The sequence below is a fragment of the Mustela nivalis genome (assembly GCF_964662115.1).
Source record: "Mustela nivalis genome assembly, chromosome: 2".
Taxonomy (NCBI): domain Eukaryota; kingdom Metazoa; phylum Chordata; class Mammalia; order Carnivora; family Mustelidae; genus Mustela; species Mustela nivalis.
Window position 1 is genome coordinate 16,085,362 of NC_139021.1, and position 13,702 is coordinate 16,099,063.

Here is a 13,702-nt window from a genome sequence, read left to right on the forward strand (position 1 = left end):
ATCTAGGGTAGACTTGAAGGGAAAAAGAAGAAAAAAGGTGGCACTAAACATTCTAAAAGCTCTCCGGGCCAGGAGACCATTGGATCAGGGAACACAAAAGCCTTGGAGTCCAGGCAAACCGGTGTCCATGCTCCCAGATCTGCTGCCTTCTAGCTCTATGGCCTTGGGCCATTGACTCAACTTTTTTGAGCCTCATGTCTTTTTTTTTTTTTTTTTTTTTTTTTTATAAACATATATTTTTATCCCCAGGGGTACAGGTCTGTGAAACACCAGGTTTACACACTTCACAGCACTCACCAAATCACATACCCTCCCCAATGTCCATAATCCCACCCCCTTCTCCCAAACCCCCTCCCCCCAGAAACCCTCAGTTTGTTTTGTGAGATTAAGAGTCACTTATGGTTTGTCTCCCTCCCAATCCAAGTGGTGATGCAACATGGAGGCTTAAGTGGGTAGAAGAAGAATAAATGAAACAAGATGGGATTGAGCCTCATGTCTTAAAAGGGATTCAAAATAATGCCTGTTACTGGGGCCATGGGGATGGACTTAATGATGTATGTGCTTTTGCACAGTGACTGGTATACAGTGAGCGCTCAATACATGGTAATATGATGATGATGGTGATGATGAAGGTCAGTATAGTCAAGTGATTTTTCTTGGTAATAAAAGAGGCCATTGAAATATTTTTGTATGTACATATGCATATGGGCCTCTAGTTTCCTTCAGAACTATGGGAGACCACCTTCTCCTGCCTCTCCCCACACCTGCCCCCCGGAAGCATGGGGCTGCCTTCCTCCAGGAGCCGCATGGGGCTGGAGCATGGGGCAGCCTCCCCCTTTATCTCAGGAATGGCAGCATTGCCTGTTTTACTCCCTGCTGTGTCCCCCAGCCCAGGGCAGGTACTCATTACATTTTATGGAGTGAAAGCTGTTGGATTAATGACTTCCAAAGTACAAGGACAGCGCCCACAGTCAGCGGCTGGCAGGGTTTTGCAGCTGCCTTGCTTCATTGCCTTGGGACTCAAACCAGCACTTGCGTTCCTGGCTGTAGACAGAACCTTGGTTGAGGTGGAATGGGGTTTCGTTTCAACAAATGATTATTTGGTGATTTTATGATTGTTTTAGAGGATTAGCTTGACTTTAAAACAAAGCCTGCCTGCTGGTATCCGCTGGTGGGGTCAGAACTATCCCTCCCAGGATAGACATGATGCTATCCTGGGTGCGAGTGGTCTGCTGTCTAACTATTTCGTCCATGATCTTAGCCAGGAATAATTAAGTAAAATTGCCCTGGGCACATAAGAGTATAAACTTAAACCCGAGCTAATTTGCCGAATATAAACTCATTGCTTAGAGAGGCAGCAGGTCCTAATGAGGGTTACAAGCCACTGGATAATGAGAGAAAGTTCTAGACCGGAGCCATATTCCGGCACAGTCAGAGTGTAATCATCTGATTACCACCCCAGGGCTGTGGGCCTGGCCTAGCTGCAGCCCTCAGGGGTAAACAGAACCTTAAGCGTGTCTACATGTATCTCTCCAGGAAGAAAATACAAAGTTTCCATGTATTTTTTTTTTTCTCTCCTACATTTCCTTTTGGTTTTGACCTGAGAATGCAGGCTTGTTTTCCTGGAAAGGGTCTGGCTCGGGTGGGGCCCAGGAGGGTAGTCAGTAGAATGAGGATCAGGAGGAGGTCTGAAAACAAAGAGAAACCCATGTAGTACAGCAGGTGGTTTAGGAGTTTGCCAAAATGCTTGATTATTGTTACTGGTTTTCAAATACAAAAATACTTAGAGTGGGAATCATTTTGTTAGCAACACAATTTAAAGTTATTTATTTTGTGGCTGTCTCTACAGAAAATCTATATGTACAACTGTAGAACTCATAGTTATGTACAATTTATAACTCTGATTTATAGCTGGAGGAACAGGGTGCAGAGAGAGTGACATGGAAAAGCAGGATGAGTATGTCTAAATGGATAGAGCCATGCCACCTACTCCCCGTGTACAAGAAAGGAGGGACACAGGAGGTGAGGTTCAAGTTCTGGCTCTGCCTAGAGCTACCTATGACCTTGAACAAGGCATTTGACTTCCCTGGGTCGCTGGTTCCTTCCCCAGGAAACAAGAGAGCATGCTGTCCAAGATCCCTGCTCCTCTTCTACAATTCTCACATCTTCATTTCCTTCTGACCTTGAATCACGGTCAGAGTTGCCAGCATGCTTGAAGAGGTGAGGAGGATTTAGGAAGCCTTCTTGGAACAACTATTGTGTTTAATATATTTGTGCTTCTGCAACCTCCCATGGGGGGGCAGACATCAAAGAAAATAAATAAGACTTTGCCTTTTTATCTTAGACTTATTTAATGTAAAAAAGAAGGAAAAAAGTAAAATCCAAAAGAAGAAGAAGGAGGTTTATCTTTGTAATTAAACAATAAAAAAGTCCTCCCGTAAGATTTTGAATGTACGTAGTATGGAATACAGACAACTTGGAGAGGAAAAGTTTTGGTTAACATCATAACAGACATGGGCTTGGCAGCAAAACCGAGAGAGAAGAAGACCCAGCTACAAGGGCTGAAGTGGTGATGATACCCACCCAGTTCCCTCCAGGCAAGGGAGGTCAGTAAACATCTCCAGGTTTCAAGAGGCCTGGACTTTTTTTTCTATTTTAAGATTTTATTTATTTATTTATTTATTTATTTATTTGAGAGAGAATGAGAGACAGAGAGAGAGAGAGAACGTGTACAAGTGGAGGGAGCGGTAGAGGGAGGAGCAGACTTCAAACTGAGCAGGGAGCCTGGACACGGGGCTGGATCCCAACACCTTCAGATCATGACCTGAACCAAAGGCAGATGCTCAACCTACAGAGCCACCCAGGTCCCTGCGGCCTGGACACTCTTAGTGAGCATTTTTACTGAGCGGCAGTAGGACAGGGCCGGAGGATGAGCACAACCACAGGGGACGTCACACCAGTATGCTGTTCCTGAAGAAGTGTGTGCAGACTGAAGTTGTGAGACCCGCATCCTATCCTGTTCCCATTTCAAATCATTGTTTTCCGAGGTCAGAACGGCATCTGGGCACCGGTCAGGTCCTGAGCAGTCCCAGGCTGGTTAGACAAAGTACATCAGTGGACTGTGGCCCAGTGGGCACCGCCTGCGACACTCACCACCGCGTCACTGTCGTAGAGCTCCACCACCACCGAAGGTGGGGACTCTGCCAGTTCTTTCTGGTCTCCGTGCAGCACCAGGTTGTTGAACAGCAGCATCTGGTTCCAGGTGGGCGACAGGGTCTGGGAAATGACCTAGAAGGTGGGGCCGAAAGAAAAGCAAAAGATTATTAAATAGGGCTGGAGGCGGGCGGGTGGGGGGTTGCCTTCATGCCACAGTTCCTGGTGGAGGGCAAAGAGAAGATTCCTCGTTCAGCTCCTTAACATCCAGGCCACAACACAGACCGATGTACTGCCGCTGTGTGCTAGACACGAGGGGGTGCAGAATCCTTGTCCCGTAGCGCTTCAAGCTCATGAGTAGAGCCCTTGTAATGATTGACACTTTATTTGTGTCCATAATTTCAACTCAAGCCTCCCGGCAGTGCAGTGCTGGTAACCCACGCTACCCTCCATTGAGCATTACGTGCCAGTTGTTGCCCCGGGATGCACCGTCTCATCCAGACTTCACAGCCACTCTGGGAGGTGGACGGTTATCTGCTCACATCTTATAGATCAGGAAACCAGGGCTCACTTTGTTCGGAGTCAGCAAGTGGCAGAACTAGGATTTTACCTGCATCCTCTGGCACCGAAGCCCAGGCTGCTAACCTCATCCAACCTCACCACGTAGATGTGAATACTCTTTCCATTTTATGGAAATGCACATCGGGGGTGAGGAAGATCTAATGATTACTCGCTTATTTTATGAACAAATAAAATTTTGTCATCAAGTACTCAAAAGTGGGGTTTACCTCTACTATTCTTTCTCTGGCATTCCACTCTACTGTACATGTTTATTTGACTGTGTAGAACTAACCAGAGTCTTCAAAATAACCTTCACCATTGTGCATGACATCTTTTTTCTGAGAGAGCAAACTGGCATTGGTAATTGACTGTGTCCATCCTACAGATGGAGAAACCAAAGAACAGAGGGCAACTGTCTGCATCATTGGTTAAGAACCTGGATGGTCAAAATTAACAGGATGAGAAACAAGTGTTGGAGAGGATGTGGAGAAAGGGGAGCACTCTTACACTGTTGGTGGGAATGCAAGTTGGTGCAGCCACTTTGGAAAACAGTGTGGAGATTCCTTAAGAAATTAAAAATAGAGCTTCCCTATGACCTGGCAATGGCACTACTGGGTATTTACCCCAAAGATACAGATTTGGTGAAAAGACAGGCCATATGTACCACAATGTTCATAGCAGCAATGGCCACAGTCGCCAAACTGTGGAAAGAGCCAAGATGTCCTTTCAACAGATAAATGGATAAAGAAGTTAATGGTCCATATATACAATGGAATATTATGCCTCTGTCAGAAAGGATGAATACCCAGCTTTTGTATCAGCATGGATGGGACTGGAATAGATTATGCTGAGTGAAATAAGTCAAGCAGAGAGAGTCAATTATCCTGTGATTTCACTTACTTGTGGAGCATAAGGAATAACATGGAGGACATGCTGTCACTTTAGAGAGGACTGGCTGCAAGACCACCCCTGCTCAGACCGCTCCCTCTGAACGCCGGGGTGGGGGGGGTCAGTTCAGGCAGGTGCTACCAGGTGAACGGTGGAGCTCAGATAGGACTACAGGGGCTCCAGGCTCAGTTTCTCCATCAAGAAGAGTGCAGTGTGGGACATGTCACACACACACACTCTGAGGCAGCACAACACTGAAGCAGCAGAGGGAAACCAGAACCATTGCTTACCAAAATAGAAACAGAGTGGTTAAGTAAAGTGGGATCGGAACTGCACCAATGTGGGTTTCCATCTTGGCTCTACTACCTTTTACCTATCCGGTCCCTAAGCCTTATCTTCTCATCTGCAGAATGGACCTATCCGGTCCCTAAGCCTTACCTTCTCATCTGCAGAATGGGGACACTAATAACATCCACCTTTAGACTGCAGTGAGATGTAGTAAACAATGCATAGAAAATGCTTAGCAAAAACAAACTGAGGGTTGCTGGGGGGAGGGGGTTTGGGAGAAGGGGGTGGGATTATGGACATTGGGGAGGGTATGTGCTTTGGTGAGTGCTGTGAAGTGTGTAAACCTGGTGATTCACAGACCTGTACCCCTGGGGATAAAAATATATGTTTATAAAAAATAAAAAATTAATAATTCAAAAAAAAAAGAAAATGCTTAGCAAGATTCCTGATGCATTGGGAGCTTTTAATAACTGGCAGCTATTATTATTAACAAAAATTAGATACTTGGCTCAACAGTATAGTGGCAAAGCTCAGGGCTCAACAGGAAGTTGTTTTCCCTTTCAAGTGATTATTTGATAAATGCCATTTGTTCCTTTGAGATAGGAGTCCAAGTCAAATGAAGGTACTGGATAGAGATGCAAAAATAGGAAGATGATCCTAGCCCAGTGAGATCACTCAAACCCCTTCCCCATTCAGGGCCCTGAGATCACCAGCACCTGGAACCCCATGTTTTTGCAGCTGGTGGAGGAAGGATCCAGGGGTTCACCCCTTGAGAATCCTCCTTGCATCTGCTGGGATGCCTCAATGACAAGAATAACAAGGAGTCCCATAGAAGTTGTTACAAGCAAGGCACTGTCCTGGGTGGTTTACGCTCTAGAAAGCGTACACAAAGTCATCATCATGAGGGCTTTGCTTCAAGAGCTTGGATCCGAACCCAAACAATGTGGTTCCAGAGTCCATGCTCTTAATCACTGAGCTATCACCACCTCTCAAAACACAGAGAAGAGAAACTAGTCTCGAGCCTTTATGCTTCAGGGGTTTTCACGCTCCTTCACTAAGCGAGGATGCAGACAGCTTCCTTCTGAGATCTCTCTCACCTCCCCACCTCAGACTGAACTAACCTTTCTCCACACGGCTCTTGGAAGACTTGGTCTAACCTCGCAGTATGGGATTTTCCATGGTGCAGCCCCCAAGCCCAGCACGGAGCTGTCACAGAGCAAGTACTCTGCAGGAGGCTGGCTGGAGAAATGTATGAGATGACGATTCACTATGAGCTAGGTCTACATGTCACAAATCACTCGATCTCCCAGGTCACGGGTCTCACTTTGGAGAGACATGTCCGCCTGTGCACCATTAGCCGATGTAATGGCCACCATTCATCCATCACTTTACACACTTAACTTTGCGCTTCTTCACATAGCCCTGTTTTTAGATGACAGATGTGGGGCTGATGAGTAAATGCAGTCAGAGAGTAGATGAACTACTTAGCTCTCTTTGGGTCCTTGGTGTTTGTCTTAACACCTGGAGATGGGTGAATTCCTTGTGACCTCTCCTCAGAGCACTGAAGCCTCAGAGAATGGAGTCCTTGGATATTATGATCTAATGGGAAAAGTGTCCTACTGGATGCCCGCAGATTAGAGACCCCTCCACTTTCCAGCATTCAGTGTACAGGAAAGCAGGAGAGCCCAGAGGAAACCAATGTAGACCCAACTGCTTTGATCCTCACAACACCCACTAGGAATTAGTGTTTTCCAGAAAGAGACACTGCATTGCACAGTTAAAAGCATGCAGAGTCCCCCAGCTGATAAGTAGAAAGCAATGATGCAAATTCTAGGGCTTCCTGACCACAAAGCTGGAAAACGTTCCTCTGCACTGAGACCTTCACAAAGGTTGGATCATAAGCCTCCCGCTGCCATGTCTGTGTGCAGTTTTCTCATGTGTTTGTCTCCCTCTGACCTTGGCCTCGTTCCCACCACTTCAGCAGGCACTCACATATGCCAGCTGTCACTTCTCCTCCTCATCCTTCTTTCTTCACACCCTTCCTTCATCGTGGGGACTTCCTTTCTTGGCTATAAGACCTTGGGTCACATTGGAACAAGAGACCTGCCCCGTGTCAGTCCTTCCTTGCACATGTGCTTTGGAGGCTGAAAACCTGCATCCCCAGAGACAACATGCCCCTGCTTTTCCCTTTGCTGGGCTCTACTGCGTGTCAGCTGTGGGCTGTGGGAAGAAGATAGGCAGGCTTCCCTGGTTACCTTTGTGGTCTGGCAGTGGGAAAGGAACGTGACCTTGGCAAAGGGGTCTGAGAGTCCATTGCTGTCGGCTGCGATGAGGCCCCGGGCTTGGTACATGTGAGCTCTCAGCTGAAAGACATGCCGGGCTGTGGACAAATAGTGGAAAAGGACAGGCATCAGTGGGCTTTTACCAGCAGTGAGTGGGAACGAGTGTCTGTGTGCCTTGTGCACCTAGACACAGACTAGGAGCATCACCGGCCTCTGAGACTGAAGTGGAAGCAGTTAGGAAAGGGGCCGTCTATTTATGGGGAACTTCGGGGCCATGCATTGTTCTTGGCACTTTTACTACATCGTGGGTTTTAATCTTCATAACAACCCTGTGATTATATGTATAATTATCCCCATAGATGTATGAGGCAAATGGCTGCAGAAGTCTTCCAAATTTGCAGAGTTATGAAATGCCAAGGCCTGGATTTCAGTTCTGTCAGATTCCAAAATCACCTTCTCTCTCCAAAACACCACATTTTATGTTTTCATAATTTTCCTGGTTTCCACCGGCACGTGCACTCGTGTGTGTGTGTGTGTGTTTAAGAAAGGGGGCTGAGTTTGCTAAGTTCTTTATAGATTTTGGACAATAGGGGAGACAAACCATAAGTGACTCTTAATCTCACAAAACAAACTGAGGGTTGCTGGGGGGAGGGGGGGTTGGGAGAAGGGGGTGGGATTATGGACATTGGGGAGGGTATGTGCTTTGGTGAGTGCTGTGAAATGTGTAAACCTGGTGATTCACAGACCTGTGAATTTTTTACCCCTGGGGATAAAAATATATGTTTAAAAAAATAAAAAATTAAAAAAAAAAAAAAAGAAAGAAAGGGGGCTGATCCCCTAATACTCTTGCTTCAGCAAGGTCTTGAGTAAGCCACTCAGCCATTCTTCCATTCAGCCAGCCGATGTCATCTTGAGTGCCTACTGTGTACACGGTGCAGTCTGGTCTACTGATTCCGAAGTGGCTAAGACAGCCCCTGCCCTTGGGGAGTTCCAGGGAGGAGGCAGCAGATAAGACAAGCACCTATACCCCGGGGACAGGAGGCCATGGACTAGCGTCCTGTGAGAAATACCAGCAAGGTACATGGACGTGAAAGGTGGGAGTGAGCACATCTGTTCACAGGACAGGAGCAGAGTAAGTGCAGGTAAGTGCAGACCAGGGTTCAGTGAGGGCAGGAGTGTCCCAAGTGAGAGCTGACTGACATATTCCTGGGCTTCTGTGTATTTGTAAGGCCTCTCTTATTTTTTATGTCCCCTTACTCCTTTTTAACCCCTTTCGCACTCCTATTCCTTGTCTCCCACAAAGGCTACATTTTACTGCATTCAGGGTATCAGTGTTTTGCACTGATGTGGGGACTGGGATACAGGAACTCTCACATACCACTTTGACTAGGTCTACTTGGTTAAATTAAGGGGGCAAATACTGCCCCCCACCCCTGCTGTGCCTCCCCTAGGCTTAGGTCACACAGATCTATGCATGGACTCAAACAAAGTTATTACCCTTCTCTGTGTCTTGTTTCCTCACCTGTAAAATGGGGGTAATGATAATTCTTCATAGGGTTGACATAGGAGATCTAAGGACTAAAAATGGTGCCTGAACCATGGGAAGAAATGGTGTGAAGATGCTGCAGAGGCTGTTACTGATTATTGTCATGTGACCTGTGATGCTGGCAGCTGGGGCCACCTGGGCATCCCTCAGAGCCCTCTGCTACAGCTTCGCAGGCAGCACACCACACAACTCTAGGGGGCGCCATTTATTTAGTTGAGGTTTTTGTTTTTCTGAAGCCTCTTACCAGCTCCGTACCTTAGACTATCTTAATAAAGTCAGCTTCCTCTTCGCTCTCACAGTTTGGTGGCCCACTTCTTGCATTATAGCTCACTTTCCACTTGTGGTTAGTAGAGACAAGTCTGATTGCCCCCACTGGAGGGCCAGATGACCCCTCTTTCATCTCTGCATCCCCCACTAGTTTTCCCACCGTGCCTGCCATATGCAGGTGCAAATTAATTATTGGTTGATGGCTATTTTCTGAAGTACAAAATGGGTGAAGAAATAAAATTCTCCAGTGGGTGTGGAGGGCAACCAAAGCCATCAAAGCCAGTGCACGGCAGAGAAAGTTTATTAGGTCACTCCATGAAAATAACACACCGTGGAGGATCAGAAAGCTTTGGAAAAAAATCTTTCCTCTCCTTTGAAAAGTTAGTAGCTGGGACAGGAAATAGGTCCAGGTATCTTAGATCTCTAGAGATAGTATCTACAGAAATAACAAGCTAACTTGACATGGGTGTCTTTCACTCAAAGACGAAAGCTCTTTAAAGGCAGGATGGAAAGGAGGGACAATAAAGCAGGGTTTGGAGAAGCTGACTTCATCATTCACTAGTCACATAATCTTGGGCAATTGCTAAGCATTTCTGATACATCCCTTCTCCCTCTGTAAAATGAAGACACTACCCAGGGCTGACGTGACAAATAAATTCAATGTAATGTATAAAGTAGAGGGCCTGATCCTTGGCACCTAGTAGGGGCTATGCATTTTCCAAAAAGACAGGGCTGAACTCCTTGCTTTTATGCACTGCCACTGGCACAGCAACCATGAGCTGAACCATTGGATAAATATCCCCAGGACCATGTCTTTTCTAACTATTGAGCCACTTAGAGTCCACTGGCAGTCAAGGTCAACCAACATCAGAGGAGTCTTGTGTTAACACAGAACTTGTGGATAGTTCTCCTGTGCTTCCAGCACTGGCTCAATGCAAAACCTATCCTCAGCTGAAGTGAAGGTGTAACTGCAGTCTACTCTGAATGCAGCAGTGAAAATCCTGCAAATTGAAGCCATTTGGAAACAGAACACAAATAGAAACTGTAAAGCATTAATATTTATAATAAAATCCTAAATTATATGAAAATGTAAATAATGGCACGCATAGAAAATATCCATATAGAAGAAAGGATTATATAAATCATGCTAAATTTCTAAAAGTGACCATGTCAAGATCCAAGCTGAAGAAACACAAGTGACCCCAGTGATACCCAGTTCCCACTGGGTTGTTACTGGTAAATGCAAATGCCTGTGGTTTATAGGTCAAAACCCTAGCACCACACATCACATCAAAGCAAAAACTTGCTGATGTTTTTAAAAGACATCTTCTGCTTCCATTGCAAATTCAATCTATAGAATCTGTCTACAAAGAAACTCAAACTGCATACATTCTCTACATTAGTAGAAAAACATAAACTTTTGCTCCAGATGTATTTAATGACTTTACTTTGTTCTTTTGAGATGGGACATTGAAAGGTGAGGAAGAAAATTCAGAAACTGTATTTTTAAAAGGCTAATAAGTTGATCCTAAAATAATATGCCTAATAGCTCATGCGTGCCACCGTCCTCGCTGTTTTCTCAGAAGTCCATAGGAGCCATGTAATGATCTCTTTGCCCAGTGGGGCATCATACCTTGGTAGAGCAGGTTGACTGGGGGTTGATCAGGGCCAGCCACTTTGGAGGACGTTTCTGCTTCATAGCCTTCTGGCAAGTTGTCCAACATGGCACTGGAGTGTTGGGTGGAGCCGAGCCACAGGTACACATCGACCTTTGCTTGCACCGTCCAACCAGCTGGCCGTTTTCCAGGAAGCTGGGAAAATGTTACAAGGAAGACCACTTCATTAGTAGGAGCCTCACTCTTTGAGAAAAAAGGTCCAGTGGATCTGGTGTTCAGAGAGCAGGTCTCAGTACTTAATCTTATATCAAAATAACACCAATGACCCTAGTTGCCACCATACACCATTCTAGAGGTGGATCCAGGTTTAATGGGACCTGAAGCTTAAACAGGCACCACCAAGCCCTGGATCATTTGAATCTACCAGGAAGGTATGATTATTGCCCCTGTTTTATGTAGAGGAAACTCAGGCTCAGAGAGGTTAAAGAAGTTCCCTAAGATCACTCAGCTCTCACGTGACAGAGCCAGGGAGATATTTCTAGATATTTCTAGAGCTCGACGCCAGTCTCTGTACCTCCAGAGCTTGCCTCGTCACACACCGAGTTGAAACCTCCCTTCCCAGAACTCTCAGACACCTGGAATTCCAACCACAGCTTCTCCCTCTTGGCTTCATTCAGAAGGATTCAAGCGCTTCTTCCATAGTTCAGGTCTCTGTGTGCTTGAAGGGACCCACCTGCCCTACTGTGTCCTTCCTTCCTGGCTAAGCATCTCTAGTCCCTTCATCCCTTCTTCATGTAGCATGCTTTCAAATTCCCTTTCCACCCTGCATTCTCTTCTTTGATTTTTTTGTTTGGTTTTGTTTACAGATTTTATTTATTTATTTGAGAGAGAGAGAGAAAGAGAATGTGTGTGTGTACAAGCCGGGGGAGCTTCAGGGCAGAGGGAGAAGCAGGCTCCCTGCTGAGCAGGGACACCCCACCCCATGTGGGTGGGGGTCTCAATCCCAGGACCCCAGGATCATGACCTGAGCCAAAGGCAGACGATTAACTGACTGAGCCACCTAGTCATGCCCCCATTCTCTCCCTTGAATGTACTCAGATTTGGATTTCCATTCATGTTTATTTGAATCTGTGTGTTTACATGTGTCTTCGTGTAAGTGGTAGGAGTGTGTGCATATACCGATGCCTGTGTTTTCAAGATGTGCAGGCTATAGCTCAAGGCAGTGTGGCTTCTTTATTTCTTAGTCACCAGGATTAGGGGACTCCTTCCCCCAACTGAGGAGTCCCAAACCCCAGACTTGGCTGTGCTCAGGATTGCTGGCAAGACTTTCATTCTGAGAGTAACTACCTCTCCAGAATTTGTTGACTCGGCTAAGTGTCTCTTAGTGTTTCTACGGATTTCCTATCAGTATTTTCCCCTTCCTTCCACACCACTTCTTTTCCAGAAGAGAATCACAAAATCCTACATGAGAGGCTACAGCTTGATCTGACAGTTTCCAAGGCACCTGTGGAGAGCACCTAAGTCCAAAATTGAGCACAGTTGTTTACCTTTCTATCTTTACCCTGTGGGTCCCCTAAATGGATTTTCAGCAGCTCAATTCAGCAACCGCCTGAAGTGCCATTAAGCCCTACTGAGACGGTGGGGTCAGGAGGGAATCACAATGACCGAGACACACTTCCAGGCCCTCCTTTATTAGCTCACATCTAGACAAGGATGTTGCCTTTTATTCATTTATTCAAGGATAAGGTCAAGGGTAAGAGAAAAGGCTAAGGGAGCAGAGAAGTAGGAGCAGGTGTTTTCATCTTTTCTTTGTGAGTCAACTATTTGGCTGGGCTTTAATGGGTACTTCCAGAGTTGGACCAGTAGAGAAGGCATCCCAGGAAGAGGGAAGGCTTGAACAGAGAGACACAGGGGAGGGAACTAACAGTGGAGCGGAGGCTCAGTGCTGACTCTGCGTCAGGAGGGGATTTGCTAAAAGCTTTCAGAGAAGAAAGAGAATGACACAGACAAGGATGAGGGACCCTGCTCATTGTGTGGGCAAGAGATGGTAATTCATACAAACTGAAGTTAGAAAGACAGGGTGTGCTCGCCTTGTAGAGGTTTCAGTCTGTGGCAAGACCCAGTCGCCACTTTGTGCTGATCCTAGGGAAGCTGGATTCAAAGTTGGGGTCCTGAGAAGTGATGGGACTCAGGAGATGGGATTCAGATGGAGGTGAGTTGGAGCAGGGGGACTTCACGCAGGCAGAGAGGAAAGGAAGGTGGAGAGCCACCCTCCCACTGGGCTCTGAGTATGTCCAGTTCCTTGCACACATAGTTTCCTTTTGGTCATGAATGTCCTTTCCCGCCCTATGGCCACTGGGGGTACAGTAGGGTTGAGACTGAAGTGGGATGCCTCTCTTCTTTCGGTGGGTGGATCAGGCTGAGCTCAGCAAATTTTGTTCCAAAGAGTCCATCCTGTTCACTAAAACATTATAGTATAGTTAAATTAGAAAACAAGAAAGATCATGGAACCAGAAACCATGATTTACTATTACAATTTACTATGTATTTGGCTATGTGACTTCAGATGAGGCAATTTGATTTCCCCTAGGTTAATATTCCCCAAACTGGGCCCCTCGTGAAAGGAGTTTCCTAACATCCGTAAATAATTATTCTAGATGGATAACATTGGCAAGCGTGGGTTGTAAAGGTTAGAGATGTTTTCTGACTGCAGAACTTCTGGGAACCCTTCACTGGTAAGGGGTACTGTGAGACCCTGGGGAAGGGAGGGGGGCACCTGCAACCTTTCAGGCGGGTTTAAACATGGAAGCTCATGGGGCCACCCAAAGGCCAGCTGTCCCACAGCATAAACTTGGAGGAATCTCCAGCCTGGAGATTTTGGAGGGTTGCACTCTCTGCTCTGTCTTGCTGTGTTTTTAATTCTCAGCTAAGAAGCCAGAGTGAGTAGTAGGTGGGCGCACATTTTGCCTCCCTGGGGCTGCTTTTGCTTTTTTCAGACTCACCAAGAGAAGGACATGACGAGAGGTGGAGAGAGGGAAGAAAAAGCAGGGGTGATGATCAAAACTGGACTGAAAGTAGTTTTGCTGAATCATCTCACCAAG

At 46.2% G+C, this 13,702-nt stretch overlaps 1 protein-coding gene across 1 annotated transcript in view; it reads right to left on the minus strand.

The window, feature by feature from the left end:
• The window catches only part of FER1L6 (fer-1 like family member 6), a 160,588-nt gene that overhangs the window by 51,946 nt on the left and 94,940 nt on the right, over positions 1 to 13,702 (minus strand). The window contains exons 19-21 of the mRNA XM_082721744.1: positions 10,619 to 10,796; positions 7,146 to 7,270; positions 3,154 to 3,288 (exon numbers count right to left, since the gene is read on the minus strand). Of these exons, the coding sequence (XP_082577870.1) occupies positions 3,154 to 3,288; positions 7,146 to 7,270; positions 10,619 to 10,796 (438 nt within the window). The remainder of the gene's footprint in view (positions 1 to 3,153; positions 3,289 to 7,145; positions 7,271 to 10,618; positions 10,797 to 13,702) is intronic.